Below are 15,186 nucleotides of genomic sequence, written 5' to 3'. Positions count from 1 at the left end.
GCTAGAAAGATAAATGCACAGGTTGTGCAATAAGGCTAAATTTGAACTACTGCTTTCTCAGGGAAATTTTGGAAATAAATCCTTTGTCTCAGTAGTCGAAATGAGCTTTTTCTCTGTCATGTTTGACCTGCTGTAACTTTCATCCAAGTCGTCCTAGAATGCTCTTTTATGCCTTACTGCACTCCTTGGTGATTCTAGATCATTTATAAATAGTAATCTTCTCCACAAAGTCTTATGTTAATTAACCAAACTTCCTCCAAACAAAAGACATTTTTCATGATAAATACAAAACTTACTGCTGCAGGGGGAAACTGTTTGCAGTTTTAGAATCAGCACATGAAAATGTACAAACAGTGAAAATTTGGTGTAAATCTGTCCATAAATAAAAATTGTTCTAAGAGGGGTGTCCCCCCTCAAGGGGGGACCCTGGTCTTGAAAAAAAAATTTTAGTAATGAAGTCATAGTTATGAAATTTTCCAGCAACGTGTATTTTTTGTGTGCCGATTCTAGATATGTCATTTAATTTCATGTAAAAGAATTCCTTGACCACTTGTGCAACTTTTATGCAAGTGTTTTGTGGAAAGTTTTGTAGAAAATTTGCTCCATGAAACTCGCTGAAATACATGCCATTGTGTTCTCTTGACACCAAGGAATACAGTAAGGGTGAAATTGTCATCCTGGCTCTCATAGAACTTGAGTTATAGGGTACTGAAGCTGCCACTTCAGAAACAGGAATACACACTTTCATTCTCATTTCTGAAGCGACAACTTCAAAACTCTATAACTCAAGTTCTATGATAGGCAGGAAGACAATTCCACCCTTATTGCATTCCTTGGTGTAAAGAGAACATAATGGCATACATTTCAGCGAGTTTCCCGCAGCAAATTTTCTTCAAAACTCTCCGCAAAATACCTGCATAACATGTGCATGTGCTCAAGGAATTGTTTTACGTGAAATTAAATGACATATTTAGAATCGGCACACAAAAATACATATTCCCTGAAGATTTCGTAACTGTGACTTCATTAATAAAAATTTTTTTTTCAAGACCAGTGTCCCCCCTTAAAGTCAAGGCTTCAGCGATGACTGCTTTTGTAGCTTTGGTCATGAACTGATCCTCAGGCTAAGAATGCCGACCCAGCCAAGTGTCCTGTAGCCAAGGTGGACACACATGAACTAGCCGAATCTGCTACTCTAAATGAAGCCGGCAACAGCGTGCTCACCTCTGCCGCCACCACCGCCTCCGGATGAGCCAGGATTGGGGCAGTCCCTGCTCATGTGACCCTCCTCACCACACTTGAAGCAGCCTGCAAATAGATCCAACATCGGCCCGTGTGCAATGCGAAACAAGGAAAACAGCGTAAAAGGGGCCCGTGTGTATTGGCACACAACAAAGAAAACAGTGTAAAAGGTAGCAAGATGCACAGATATGTTTACTCAAAAGAAAAAGTTCAGTAATGCGCTGGTTCCCTAATTTAGTGATATCATGGCAAATGGAAACTCAAGGGACTGGAAAAAGGTCCAAATAACGTCGCATCAAATTATTTTGTTAAAAAAGAAACAGGCAATGGTCGTCTGAGTGAGTGAAAACTGCATGCAAATGACAATTTTCATTCCAGGCAGTGGATTTTCTTTCACTACGGTGTGATGGAATAGTAATGTAGCGCAAATTACAGTAAAACCTTAGATTCTGGTTTCTAGTTTATAGGGGTTTGGTTGGTTTGGTTTATGGGGTTTAACGTCCCAAAGCGACTCAGGCTATGAGGGACGCCGCAGTGAAGGGCTCCGAAATTTCGACCACCTGGGGTTCTGTAACGTGCAATGACATCGCACAGTACACGGGCTGGTTGGGGTTTAATGTCCCAAAGCGACTCAGGCTATGAGGGACGCCGCAGTGAAGGGCTCCGAAATTTCGACCACCTGGGGTTCTGTAACGTGCACTGACATTGCACAGTACACGGGCTGGTTGGGGTTTAACGTCCCAAAGCGACTCAGGCTATGAGGGACGCCGCAGTGAAGGGCTCCGAAATTTCGACCACCTGGGGTTCTGTAACGTGCACTGACATCGCACAGTACACGGGCTGGTTGGGGTTTAACGTCCCAAAGCGACTCAGGCTATGAGGGACGCCGCAGTGAAGGGCTCCGAAATTTCGACCACCTGGGGTTTTTTTAACAAGCTGCTACTGCCAGCCAGAGTCATCTCTGACTCGCATCATGTGCAATCCAAAGGTTCCTGTTCACACTGCTCACTAGCACACAGATGCTGAGAAACTGGCTGATTTGCTTTTTGCCAGCTTTTCTCTTTAAGGGGGGACCCTGCTCTTTGCGGCCGAAAATTGGTCAAAAAATCGCATTTTCAATCTTTTCATTTTCGCGATACTGAGGTGATTGCGCAGCTATCTACGAATTTTTGTTGAAAAATACCGCCTAATTCATGAGTTATAGCGTTCCAAAGACGTGAAACCGCGCGCGGGGCCCTTTAAATTGCGGTCTAACCGCACAGAACTTTGACTGCCCGCAGTTTGAAAAATACGCGCTCCGCCGGCGCCATTTTGGTTTCGTTTGAAAGGTCTCGATTCAGGCTATTTCCATATTCCGGCTGGCAACTATGAGCAAGCCCAAGCAGCGGCAAACAAAGAAACAAAATTGGGCAAAACGTGCTCTGCTATTGGTTCTCAAAATCCCGTGACCAAAATGGCGACTTTTGGTTGGTTGACGGCATTGACCGTTTGCAGCCCGGCGCCATTTTGTGTGGGTCGGGCAGTCCCACTGTCACGGCGAAGTGAGGTTTGTCAGGCGCTAAGTGCGAAATATTTCAATTTACGCAAGTCTTAATCAAAAAGCACTAAAAGATATTGATACGAAGCGCGCTGGGAACGCTGTATCGTTGCATCCTTGTGTCTACATTCAGCAGCCACGCTCCACGACGGTCCAATAACGCCGTAACCTGCGATGCTTAGCATGACAGCGAGGATTGAACACTCATCCTAAGGGAGCAAAAGGTATAGATCTATAATCAGCGATGAAGCGCTTCGTGATGACCTGATAACCTGATCAGGGCGATTCCTGCCGCGTACAGACAGCGTAATCGTGGCGGCCGCGAAACGGCGTCCCACAAAGCGCGGAATGGGAAACCTTGACGAAATAAATTTGCTTCTCAATGTTTTGAGGGGCAAGATGAGCAAAGAGCACGTCTCGTTTGTTAGGGGCTGACTGCAATCACAGCGCCGTCGTGAGGTAGAATCGCGCGCTGCAGCTTGGGGGAAGTCACAGTGCAAAGGCACTCCTCCAAACAATTCCATCTACTCGCCGGCAATTTGCTTATTGCAACCGCAGTTATGTCGACGGGAAATGGTGCTTTTATATCAGAAACCAGCCAGAACTCACTTCAGTGATTTCTAGTTACCCTTAGTGCCACAAAAATATGCCAAAAACGTTTTTCTCGATTTCTCAAAACTGAAATTTTAGCATGCACACAATTTTGGAGGAGCGATATCTTCAATTCTATATTAGCTATTACTACAATTCTTTTTGTGCTAGAAAGATAAATGCACAGGTTGTGCAATAAGGCTAAATTTGAACTACTGCTTTCTCAGGAAAATTTTGGAAATAAATCCTTTGTCTCAGTAGTCGAAATGAGCTTTTTCTCTGTCATGTTTGACCTGCTGTAACTTTCATCCAAGTCGTCCTAGAATGCTCTTTTATGCCTTACTGCACTCCTTGGTGATTCTAGATCATTTATAAATAGTAATCTTCTCCACAAAGTCTTATGTTAATGTCGTGTCCGGTCGCTGTGTTGAATGCAGCGAAAGACGCACACGGTTCGTTTATTTAAAGCCGATGAGGGTGCGACCAGCGTCGACCGAGGCAGGAGCCGAACTGGCCGCCCGAAGAAAGGAGGGAGTGGAGAAGCGTCCACGGGAGGGAGTGGCTTCCCAGAACAGGAGGAGGGTGCGGGGGCGCACCGTGGGGGGGCATCCGGCGACAGCGTGCGACGAGGGGCAAGCGGTCGTTAGGAGGAGGATGCGAGTGGTCGTTAGGAGGAGGATTGAGTGGTCGTTAGGAGGAGGATGCGAACTGTCGTTAGGAGGAGGACGCGGGGGCGCACACACACAAAAGCAATAAGGGGACACAACACTTCCTTCCCCCTTAGAAAGTTGCTTGGTATCGTGCAGGGGGTCGGCGCTCACGCGTGGAGGCGCGCTGGCTTTGTGCGCTCGGGGAAGAAACACTTGTAGGCTGGCTGTTGTTCGCTGTGTCTCCTGGGTCTGTCCTGGGAGAAGTCTCTTCTTCCGGGAAGAGGTGCCAGGCTATGTGGGAAAATGGTGCACGTGTTCTCTCCACTGGCGGACAGCTCTCAGACGGCGTCGTAAATCTACGCAGCTGGTTGAGATGTCGGCGTGCTACTGTGCCATGTATGTTGACGAGCCAAGAGCGCAGGCCTATGCGTCTGACAATTGTAGCTTCCTCCCAGCGTGGCTTTTTCAGAAACTGTCGGGCGAGGACGCGCTGCCCCTCATTAAGCGTGCCGCAGCGCGGAATTGCTTTTTCTTCCCGGAACGTCTCTGCCTTTGGCTCGGGGAGGATGGCTGTGAGCTGGGTTCGCATTTCACGCTCGAACATCATTTTCGAGGGGGTCTCGCCTGTTGTGCTCTGAACCGTCGTGTGCTGCTTGAAGAGAAAGCGCGCAAGGCGGCGCTGCAGCGAGCCTGTCTGATCTCTTTCAAGGGCGCGTTTTAGCTCGGCTACGTAGCGCTCGGCTTGTCCGTTTGTCGCTGGGTGGTAGGGGGCCGATGTAACTGATGAGATCCCGTTGTCGCGATAAAACTTGAGGATCTCCGCAGACACAAACGGTGTTCCGTTGTCCGACACTACCTTGCGCGGCAGGCCGAACGTTGCAAATAGTGATCGGAGGTTGTCAATGACTGCTGCCGAAGTCGTCTGTCCCATTTGCCTTATCTCAGGCCACTTTGTGTAGGCATCTACGACCACAAGGAAAGTGCAGCCCACAATTGGTCCTGCAAAATCAATGTGCAGTGTGTGCCATGGTGTGTCTGGCTTTTCCCATTCTGGGACAGGAGCTTTCGGCGGGGCGCTCCGGCTGCTCTGGCAAGGCTTGCATTCTCGCACCACTGTTTCGATGTCGTTGTCAATGCCAGGCCACCACATGTAGCTTCTGGCACACTTTTTCATTGCAACGATGCCCCGATGTCCGGCGTGGATGAGAGACATAGCTTGTGCGCGTAGTTCTCTCGGCATCACAACTTGGGACCCAAATATGATGCAGCCGCGATGGGTGCTCAACTCTGTAGCTCGCCTGCGGTAAGCGTCGAAGTTGTCCCCTTTGAGTTTATGCACGTTGCCTTGTTGAACAGCTGTGTAAACTAGCCGGAGAGCTGCGCACTTCTGCGTAGATGCTGCAACTGTGCCTGCTGTAAGCGGAGGTTCTGGCAGTGCTTCGAACATCAGAACGTCTCCTGGTGGAAATGGTTCGTCAACAGTTGCGTCTAGTGGCAGACGGCTTAGCGCATCGGCGTTTTGATGTTTACCAACCATGTTCTGGCTCGGCGTCTGGTGTATGCCGCATATCATCACGCCTAGTGGAGAAAACCAGTTTCTCCCTAGAAGGCTTGATCCTGTGCCCTTCACAACAAGCAGAGGTAGCGTATGGGTCTGGCCGTTGTAGTTAACCTGCACGTTGGCAGAGCCCAATAGTGGCAGATTCTGTCCTGCCCACGTTCGCAGGTGCGTGTCGTCTTGTTGCAGGGCGGGTGCGTCAGATGGCCATGAAGTTCGGAACGTGTCCTCACTGATCAGAGTACAGGCTGCGCCGGAGTCCACCTCGAACTTAATCAGCTGGTGATGTACGCTTACTTCTGTAAAAATCTTCGGTCGCGTGCCGAGATTCATGGTGTTCAGGTCGTACAACACAGATGGTGTTGCTGATGTTGTTCCATGGAGATCAGATAGCGGCGTATTCTCTGAGGCGTTGACGCTGTGATTAGGCTGGGAAGGTGACTTTATCTTGGCAAGTCTCCGTTTCGTAATGCATGCTCTTTCGATATGCCCTCGCTTGTGGCAAAAATTACACGTGGCTGACTGGAATCGACATCCCTGGGGGTTGTGTTGGTCGTCACACCGCCAGCAGCGTTGTGCCTTTTTGACCGATTTTACAACAACAGAAGGCTTGCGCACCTGGTTGCTTGTCTGGTGTACCGGCTCGGTGTTCCGGCGAATCCCTCTCTGCTGGTGACCGGCGCTCTCCGCTCGAACGGCGATGTCGTAAGCTTTGCTGAATGTGAGGTCCTTCTCAGCGAACAGGCGCTGCTGCAGTGACTCGTCACTCAGTCCGCACACAAATCTGTCGCGTAACATCACGTCCAAGGGAAGCATGGTGGTGTTAGCAGAAGAAGCTGCGTCCATTTCCTGCCCGGTAGCTGTTGTCGACAGCGTTCCAAAATTGCAGTCGGCAGCGAGCTTCTTGAGCGCGGCTACGTAGGCGCTCACAGTTTCTCCTCCCAGTTGATCTCGTCGTTGGAAGCGAGCCCGGCTGTAGACCTCGGATGGCCTTGGGTCGTAGTGCTTTTGCAGCGCTTTTACGATGTCGTCGTAAGACACTGCCGCTGGTGTGCTTGGCTGAATAAGGGCGCAGACAGTATCGTAGGTCTGCTCCCCGCACAGCGTCAGCAGGTTGGCCCTCTTCAAGGCTGGGTCTGTGATGTTGTTAGCTTCAAAGTAGAACTGAAGGCGTCCAACCCACGATGACCACGATGAGCCGTTGAACTCTGGTATCTGATTGGGAAACCCTCGCGTAGCCATGGCTTGTCAATAGCGTTGCGTAGCGCGGGTCGAATCCACTTTCTCGTCGCCACTGTCGTGTCCGGTCGCTGTGTTGAATGCAGCGAAAGACGCACACGGTTCGTTTATTTAAAGCCGATGAGGGTGCGACCAGCGTCGACCGAGGCAGGAGCCGAACTGGCCGCCCGAAGAAAGGAGGGAGTGGAGAAGCGTCCACGGGAGGGAGTGGCTTCCCAGAACAGGAGGAGGGTGCGGGGGCGCACCGTGGGGGGGCATCCGGCGACAGCGTGCGACGAGGGGCAAGCGGTCGTTAGGAGGAGGATGCGAGTGGTCGTTAGGAGGAGGATTGAGTGGTCGTTAGGAGGAGGATGCGAACTGTCGTTAGGAGGAGGACGCGGGGGCGCACACACACAAAAGCAATAAGGGGACACAACAGTTAATTAACCAAACTTCCTCCAAACAAAAGACATTTTTCATGATAAATACAAAACTTACTGCTGCAGGGGGAAACTGTTTGCAGTTTTAGAATCAGCACATGAAAATGTACAAACAGTGAAAATTTGGTGTAAATCTGTCCATAAATAAAAATTGTTCTAAGAGGGGTGTCCCCCCTCAAGGGGGGACCCTGGTCTTGAAAAAAAAATTTTAGTAATGAAGTCATAGTTATGAAATTTTCCAGCAACGTGTATTTTTTGTGTGCCGATTCTAGATATGTCATTTAATTTCATGTAAAAGAATTCCTTGACCACTTGTGCAACTTTTATGCAAGTGTTTTGTGGAAAGTTTTGTAGAAAATTTGCTCCATGAAACTCGCTGAAATACATGCCATTGTGTTCTCTTGACACCAAGGAATACAGTAAGGGTGAAATTGTCATCCTGGCTCTCATAGAACTTGAGTTATAGGGTACTGAAGCTGCCACTTCAGAAACAGGAATACACACTTTCATTCTCATTTCTGAAGCGACAACTTCAAAACTCTATAACTCAAGTTCTATGATAGGCAGGAAGACAATTCCACCCTTATTGCATTCCTTGGTGTAAAGAGAACATAATGGCATACATTTCAGCGAGTTTCCCGCAGCAAATTTTCTTCAAAACTCTCCGCAAAATACCTGCATAACATGTGCATGTGCTCAAGGAATTGTTTTACGTGAAATTAAATGACATATTTAGAATCGGCACACAAAAATACATATTCCCTGAAGATTTCGTAACTGTGACTTCATTAATAAAAATTTTTTTTTCAAGACCAGTGTCCCCCCTTAAAGTCAAGGCTTCAGCGATGACTGCTTTTGTAGCTTTGGTCATGAACTGATCCTCAGGCTAAGAATGCCGACCCAGCCAAGTGTCCTGTAGCCAAGGTGGACACACATGAACTAGCCGAATCTGCTACTCTAAATGAAGCCGGCAACAGCGTGCTCACCTCTGCCGCCACCACCGCCTCCGGATGAGCCAGGATTGGGGCAGTCCCTGCTCATGTGACCCTCCTCACCACACTTGAAGCAGCCTGCAAATAGATCCAACATCGGCCCGTGTGCAATGCGAAACAAGGAAAACAGCGTAAAAGGGGCCCGTGTGTATTGGCACACAACAAAGAAAACAGTGTAAAAGGTAGCAAGATGCACAGATATGTTTACTCAAAAGAAAAAGTTCAGTAATGCGCTGGTTCCCTAATTTAGTGATATCATGGCAAATGGAAACTCAAGGGACTGGAAAAAGGTCCAAATAACGTCGCATCAAATTATTTTGTTAAAAAAGAAACAGGCAATGGTCGTCTGAGTGAGTGAAAACTGCATGCAAATGACAATTTTCATTCCAGGCAGTGGATTTTCTTTCACTACGGTGTGATGGAATAGTAATGTAGCGCAAATTACAGTAAAACCTTAGATTCTGGTTTCTAGTTTATAGGGGTTTGGTTGGTTTGGTTTATGGGGTTTAACGTCCCAAAGCGACTCAGGCTATGAGGGACGCCGCAGTGAAGGGCTCCGAAATTTCGACCACCTGGGGTTCTGTACCGTGCACTGACATCGCACAGTACACGGGCTGGTTGGGGTTTAACGTCCCAAAGCGACTCAGGCTATGAGGGACGCCGCAGTGAAGGGCTCCGAAATTTCGACCACCTGGGGTTCTGTAACGTGCACTGACATCGCACAGTACACGGGCTGGTTGGGGTTTAACGTCCCAAAGCGACTCAGGCTATGAGGGACGCCGCAGTGAAGGGCTCCGAAATTTCGACCACCTGGGGTTCTGTAACGTGCACTGACATCGCACAGTACACGGGCTGGTTGGGGTTTAACGTCCCAAAGCGACTCAGGCTATGAGGGACGCCGCAGTGAAGGGCTCCGAAATTTCGACCACCTGGGGTTTTTTTAACAAGCTGCTACTGCCAGCCAGAGTCATCTCTGACTCGCATCATGTGCAATCCAAAGGTTCCTGTTCACACTGCTCACTAGCACACAGATGCTGAGAAACTGGCTGATTTGCTTTTTGCCAGCTTTTCTCTTTAAGGGGGGACCCTGCTCTTTGCGGCCGAAAATTGGTCAAAAAAATCGCATTTTCAATCTTTTCATTTTCGCGATACTGAGGTGATTGCGCAGCTATCTACGAATTTTTGTTGAAAAATACCGCCTAATTCATGAGTTATAGCGTTCCAAAGACGTGAAACCGCGCGCGGGGCCCTTTAAATTGCGGTCTAACCGCACAGAACTTTGACTGCCCGCAGTTTGAAAAATACGCGCTCCGCCGGCGCCATTTTGGTTTCGTTTGAAAGGTCTCGATTCAGGCTATTTCCATATTCCGGCTGGCAACTATGAGCAAGCCCAAGCAGCGGCAAACAAAGAAACAAAATTGGGCAAAACGTGCTCTGCTATTGGTTCTCAAAATCACGTGACCAAAATGGCGACTTTTGGTTGGTTGACGGCATTGACCGTTTGCAGCCCGGCGCCATTTTGTGTGGGTCGGGCAGTCCCACTGTCACGGCGAAGTGAGGTTTGTCAGGCGCTAAGTGCGAAATATTTCAATTTACGCAAGTCTTAATCAAAAAGCACTAAAAGATATTGATACGAAGCGCGCTGGGAACGCTGTATCGTTGCATCCTTGTGTCTACATTCAGCAGCCACGCTCCACGACGGTCCAATAACGCCGTAACCGGCGATGCTTAGCATGACAGCGAGGATTGAACACTCATCCTGAGGGAGCAAAAGGTATAGATCTATAATCAGCGATGAAGCGCTTCGTGATGACCTGATAACCTGATCAGGGCGATTCCTGCCGCGTACAGACAGCGTAATCGTGGCGGCCGCGAAACGGCGTCCCACAAAGCGCGGAATGGGAAACCTTGACGAAATAAATTTGCTTCTCAATGTTTTGAGGGGCAAGATGAGCAAAGAGCACGTCTCGTTTGTTAGGGGCTGACTGCAATCACAGCGCCGTCGTGAGGTAGAATCGCGCGCTGCAGCTTGGGGGAAGTCACAGTGCAAAGGCACTCCTCCAAACAATTCCATCTACTCGCCAGCAATTTGCTTATTGCAACCGCAGTTATGTCGACGGGAAATGGTGCTTTTATATCAGAAACCAGCCAGAACTCACTTCAGTGATTTCTAGTTACCCTTAGTGCCACAAAAATATGCCAAAAAAGTTTTTTTCGATTTCTCAAAACTGAAATTTTAGCATGCACACAATTTTGGAGGAGCGATATCTTCAATTCTATATTAGCTATTACAGTAAAAGCTCGTTAATTCGAACTTCACGGGACCGGGAAAAACGTTCGAATTATCCGATGTTCGAATTATCGAATGGCCGCGAAAAAACCGACAAGAACCATTTGCATTACGGTATATGTAGGGTATTTACTCGCGTAATGAACCCACTCACATAATGAACCCACCCACCCCCGATTTTTGCCTAAGAATCTGAAAAAAAAAAAAAAATGCGTCGTTAACGCTTCCCTCCGTTTGGCATCGTCCCGGCCCACAACGCATTTCTTGGCGGCGCGCCAAGATGCTGCGCAGTGATAACATCACTTTTGACGTTCCCTCTAGCAAGGGGGAAGCGAACTTTGGCAGGGTGCCAGCGCTTGTCTGGCTGTGCAAGCCTCGTTTTCAGTACGTTCGCCTTATCGGGCCATCGGCGATTGGGGCGGACGCCGTCTATTGCCACTCAAAAGCCGGCGTCTTGCTCGCGGCTGAGCGCGCGCTTCTGTAGGCGACCGACCGATGGGTGGAAGCACGGACGACACTGGCAAAGAAAAAAAAAAAGTTTTTCGCTACGCTCCTAATTTGTAGCGCCCGTCCGAAGTCATAGCCTTCATGGGCGTTGGCTGGGACCGCGCTGACAGTGCTTATCCGTATTTTCGAATTAACAGGGCTCGAATTAACGAGTATTTAGTTGCGAGTTCCGGAGGTTGCGCGGAAAAGAGGGTAGGCAGCCGCCAGCGCGGTCGCCAACCCCTACCCTCCGGTGCCGCCACCCCGCCGGTGATGGAGCCATTTAAGCTTTACCCACTCTTCCAAGGTTTTATCTAGTTCCATCTTCTGTCGCACGCAGCCTCTAACTATGGGGAGGAGGTGCTTTTTTTTTTGGGCCACATGCTTTGTGCCAAGCCACCCAGACGCGGTGGCGCGTAGTTCGAATTATCCGTAACGGAACCGACTCGCTTTCGAATTAACGGGCTTTTTTATACACAGATCTCTATGGAGCTTGGCCGGACCAAGGAGTGTAGTTTGAATTATCCGAAAATTCGAATTATCGAGTTTTGAATTAACGAGCTTTCACTGTACTACAATTCTTTTTGTGCTAGAAAGATAAATGCACAGGTTGTGCAATAAGGCTAAATTTGAACTACTGCTTTCTCAGGGAAATTTTGGAAATAAATCCTTTGTCTCAGTAGTCGAAATGAGCTTTTTCTCTGTCATGTTTGACCTGCTGTAACTTTCATCCAAGTCGTCCTAGAATGCTCTTTTATGCCTTACTGCACTCCTTGGTGATTCTAGATCATTTATAAATAGTAATCTTCTCCACAAAGTCTTATGTTAATTAACCAAACTTCCTCCAAACAAAAGACATTTTTCATGATAAATACAAAACTTACTGCTGCAGGGGGAAACTGTTTGCAGTTTTAGAATCAGCACATGAAAATGTACAAACAGTGAAAATTTGGTGTAAATCTGTCCATAAATAAAAATTGTTCTAAGAGGGGTGTCCCCCCTCAAGGGGGGACCCTGGTCTTGAAAAAAAAATTTTAGTAATGAAGTCATAGTTATGAAATTTTCCAGCAACGTGTATTTTTTGTGTGCCGATTCTAGATATGTCATTTAATTTCATGTAAAAGAATTCCTTGACCACTTGTGCAACTTTTATGCAAGTGTTTTGTGGAAAGTTTTGTAGAAAATTTGCTCCATGAAACTCGCTGAAATACATGCCATTGTGTTCTCTTGACACCAAGGAATACAGTAAGGGTGAAATTGTCATCCTGGCTCTCATAGAACTTGAGTTATAGGGTACTGAAGCTGCCACTTCAGAAACAGGAATACACACTTTCATTCTCATTTCTGAAGCGACAACTTCAAAACTCTATAACTCAAGTTCTATGATAGGCAGGAAGACAATTCCACCCTTATTGCATTCCTTGGTGTAAAGAGAACATAATGGCATACATTTCAGCGAGTTTCCCGCAGCAAATTTTCTTCAAAACTCTCCGCAAAATACCTGCATAACATGTGCATGTGCTCAAGGAATTGTTTTACGTGAAATTAAATGACATATTTAGAATCGGCACACAAAAATACATATTCCCTGAAGATTTCGTAACTGTGACTTCATTAATAAAAATTTTTTTTTCAAGACCAGTGTCCCCCTTAAAGTCAAGGCTTCAGCGATGACTGCTTTTGTAGCTTTGGTCATGAACTGATCCTCAGGCTAAGAATGCCGACCCAGCCAAGTGTCCTGTAGCCAAGGTGGACACACATGAACTAGCCGAATCTGCTACTCTAAATGAAGCCGGCAACAGCGTGCTCACCTCTGCCGCCACCACCGCCTCCGGATGAGCCAGGATTGGGGCAGTCCCTGCTCATGTGACCCTCCTCACCACACTTGAAGCAGCCTGCAAATAGATCCAACATCGGCCCGTGTGCAATGCGAAACAAGGAAAACAGCGTAAAAGGGGCCCGTGTGTATTGGCACACAACAAAGAAAACAGTGTAAAAGGTAGCAAGATGCACAGATATGTTTACTCAAAAGAAAAAGTTCAGTAATGCGCTGGTTCCCTAATTTAGTGATATCATGGCAAATGGAAACTCAAGGGACTGGAAAAAGGTCCAAATAACGTCGCATCAAATTATTTTGTTAAAAAAGAAACAGGCAATGGTCGTCTGAGTGAGTGAAAACTGCATGCAAATGACAATTTTCATTCCAGGCAGTGGATTTTCTTTCACTACGGTGTGATGGAATAGTAATGTAGCGCAAATTACAGTAAAACCTTAGATTCTGGTTTCTAGTTTATAGGGGTTTGGTTGGTTTGGTTTATGGGGTTTAACGTCCCAAAGCGACTCAGGCTATGAGGGACGCCGCAGTGAAGGGCTCCGAAATTTCGACCACCTGGGGTTCTGTAACGTGCAATGACATCGCACAGTACACGGGCTGGTTGGGGTTTAACGTCCCAAAGCGACTCAGGCTATGAGGGACGCCGCAGTGAAGGGCTCCGAAATTTCGACCACCTGGGGTTCTGTAACGTGCACTGACATTGCACAGTACACGGGCTGGTTGGGGTTTAACGTCCCAAAGCGACTCAGGCTATGAGGGACGCCGCAGTGAAGGGCTCCGAAATTTCGACCACCTGGGGTTCTGTAACGTGCACTGACATCGCACAGTACACGGGCTGGTTGGGGTTTAACGTCCCAAAGCGACTCAGGCTATGAGGGACGCCGCAGTGAAGGGCTCCGAAATTTCGACCACCTGGGGTTTTTTTAACAAGCTGCTACTGCCAGCCAGAGTCATCTCTGACTCGCATCATGTGCAATCCAAAGGTTCCTGTTCACACTGCTCACTAGCACACAGATGCTGAGAAACTGGCTGATTTGCTTTTTGCCAGCTTTTCTCTTTAAGGGGGGACCCTGCTCTTTGCGGCCGAAAATTGGTCAAAAAATCGCATTTTCAATCTTTTCATTTTCGCGATACTGAGGTGATTGCGCAGCTATCTACGAATTTTTGTTGAAAAATACCGCCTAATTCATGAGTTATAGCGTTCCAAAGACGTGAAACCGCGCGCGGGGCCCTTTAAATTGCGGTCTAACCGCACAGAACTTTGACTGCCCGCAGTTTGAAAAATACGCGCTCCGCCGGCGCCATTTTGGTTTCGTTTGAAAGGTCTCGATTCAGGCTATTTCCATATTCCGGCTGGCAACTATGAGCAAGCCCAAGCAGCGGCAAACAAAGAAACAAAATTGGGCAAAACGTGCTCTGCTATTGGTTCTCAAAATCACGTGACCAAAATGGCGACTTTTGGTTGGTTGACAGCATTGACCGTTTGCAGCCCGGCGCCATTTTGTGTGGGTCGGGCAGTCCCACTGTCACGGCGAAGTGAGGTTTGTCAGGCGCTAAGTGCGAAATATTTCAATTTACGCAAGTCTTAATCAAAAAGCACTAAAAGATATTGATACGAAGCGCGCTGGGAACGCTGTATCGTTGCATCCTTGTGTCTACATTCAGCAGCCACGCTCCACGACGGTCCAATAACGCCGTAACCGGCGATGCTTAGCATGACAGCGAGGATTGAACACTCATCCTGAGGGAGCAAAAGGTATAGATCTATAATCAGCGATGAAGCGCTTCGTGATGACCTGATAACCTGATCAGGGCGATTCCTGCCGCGTACAGACAGCGTAATCGTGGCGGCCGCGAAACGGCGTCCCACAAAGCGCGGAATGGGAAACCTTGACGAAATAAATTTGCTTCTCAATGTTTTGAGGGGCAAGATGAGCAAAGAGCACGTCTCGTTTGTTAGGGGCTGACTGCAATCACAGCGCCGTCGTGAGGTAGAATCGCGCGCTGCAGCTTGGGGGAAGTCACAGTGCAAAGGCACTCCTCCAAACAATTCCATCTACTCGCCAGCAATTTGCTTATTGCAACCGCAGTTATGTCGACGGGAAATGGTGCTTTTATATCAGAAACCAGCCAGAACTCACTTCAGTGATTTCTAGTTACCCTTAGTGCCACAAAAATATGCCAAAAAAGTTTTTTTCGATTTCTCAAAACTGAAATTTTAGCATGCACACAATTTTGGAGGAGCGATATCTTCAATTCTATATTAGCTATTACTACAATTCTTTTTGTGCTAGAAAGATAAATGCACAGGTTGTGCAATAAGGCTAAATTTGAACTACTGCTTTCTC

General features: G+C 47.7%; 1 protein-coding gene across 6 annotated transcripts in view; it reads right to left on the bottom strand.

The window, feature by feature from the left end:
* Positions 1-15,186, bottom strand: part of LOC149355467 (uncharacterized) — a 109,556-nt gene that overhangs the window by 36,712 nt on the left and 57,658 nt on the right. For all 6 annotated transcript variants that reach the window (XM_089583804.1, XM_089583803.1, XM_089583808.1 and 3 more), the window contains 3 exons: positions 12,816-12,899; positions 8,223-8,306; positions 1,225-1,308 (listed from right to left, as the gene is read on the bottom strand). In XM_089583804.1, the coding sequence (XP_089439930.1) occupies positions 1,225-1,308; positions 8,223-8,306; positions 12,816-12,899 (252 nt within the window). The remainder of the gene's footprint in view (positions 1-1,224; positions 1,309-8,222; positions 8,307-12,815; positions 12,900-15,186) is intronic.

Source organism: Amblyomma mixtum, chromosome 3 (assembly GCF_055824585.1).
Source record: "Amblyomma mixtum isolate Tamu chromosome 3, ASM5582458v1, whole genome shotgun sequence".
Taxonomy (NCBI): domain Eukaryota; kingdom Metazoa; phylum Arthropoda; class Arachnida; order Ixodida; family Ixodidae; genus Amblyomma; species Amblyomma mixtum.
Note: the sequence above shows the minus strand (reverse complement) of the source record. Positions and strands in the feature narration are given on the sequence as shown.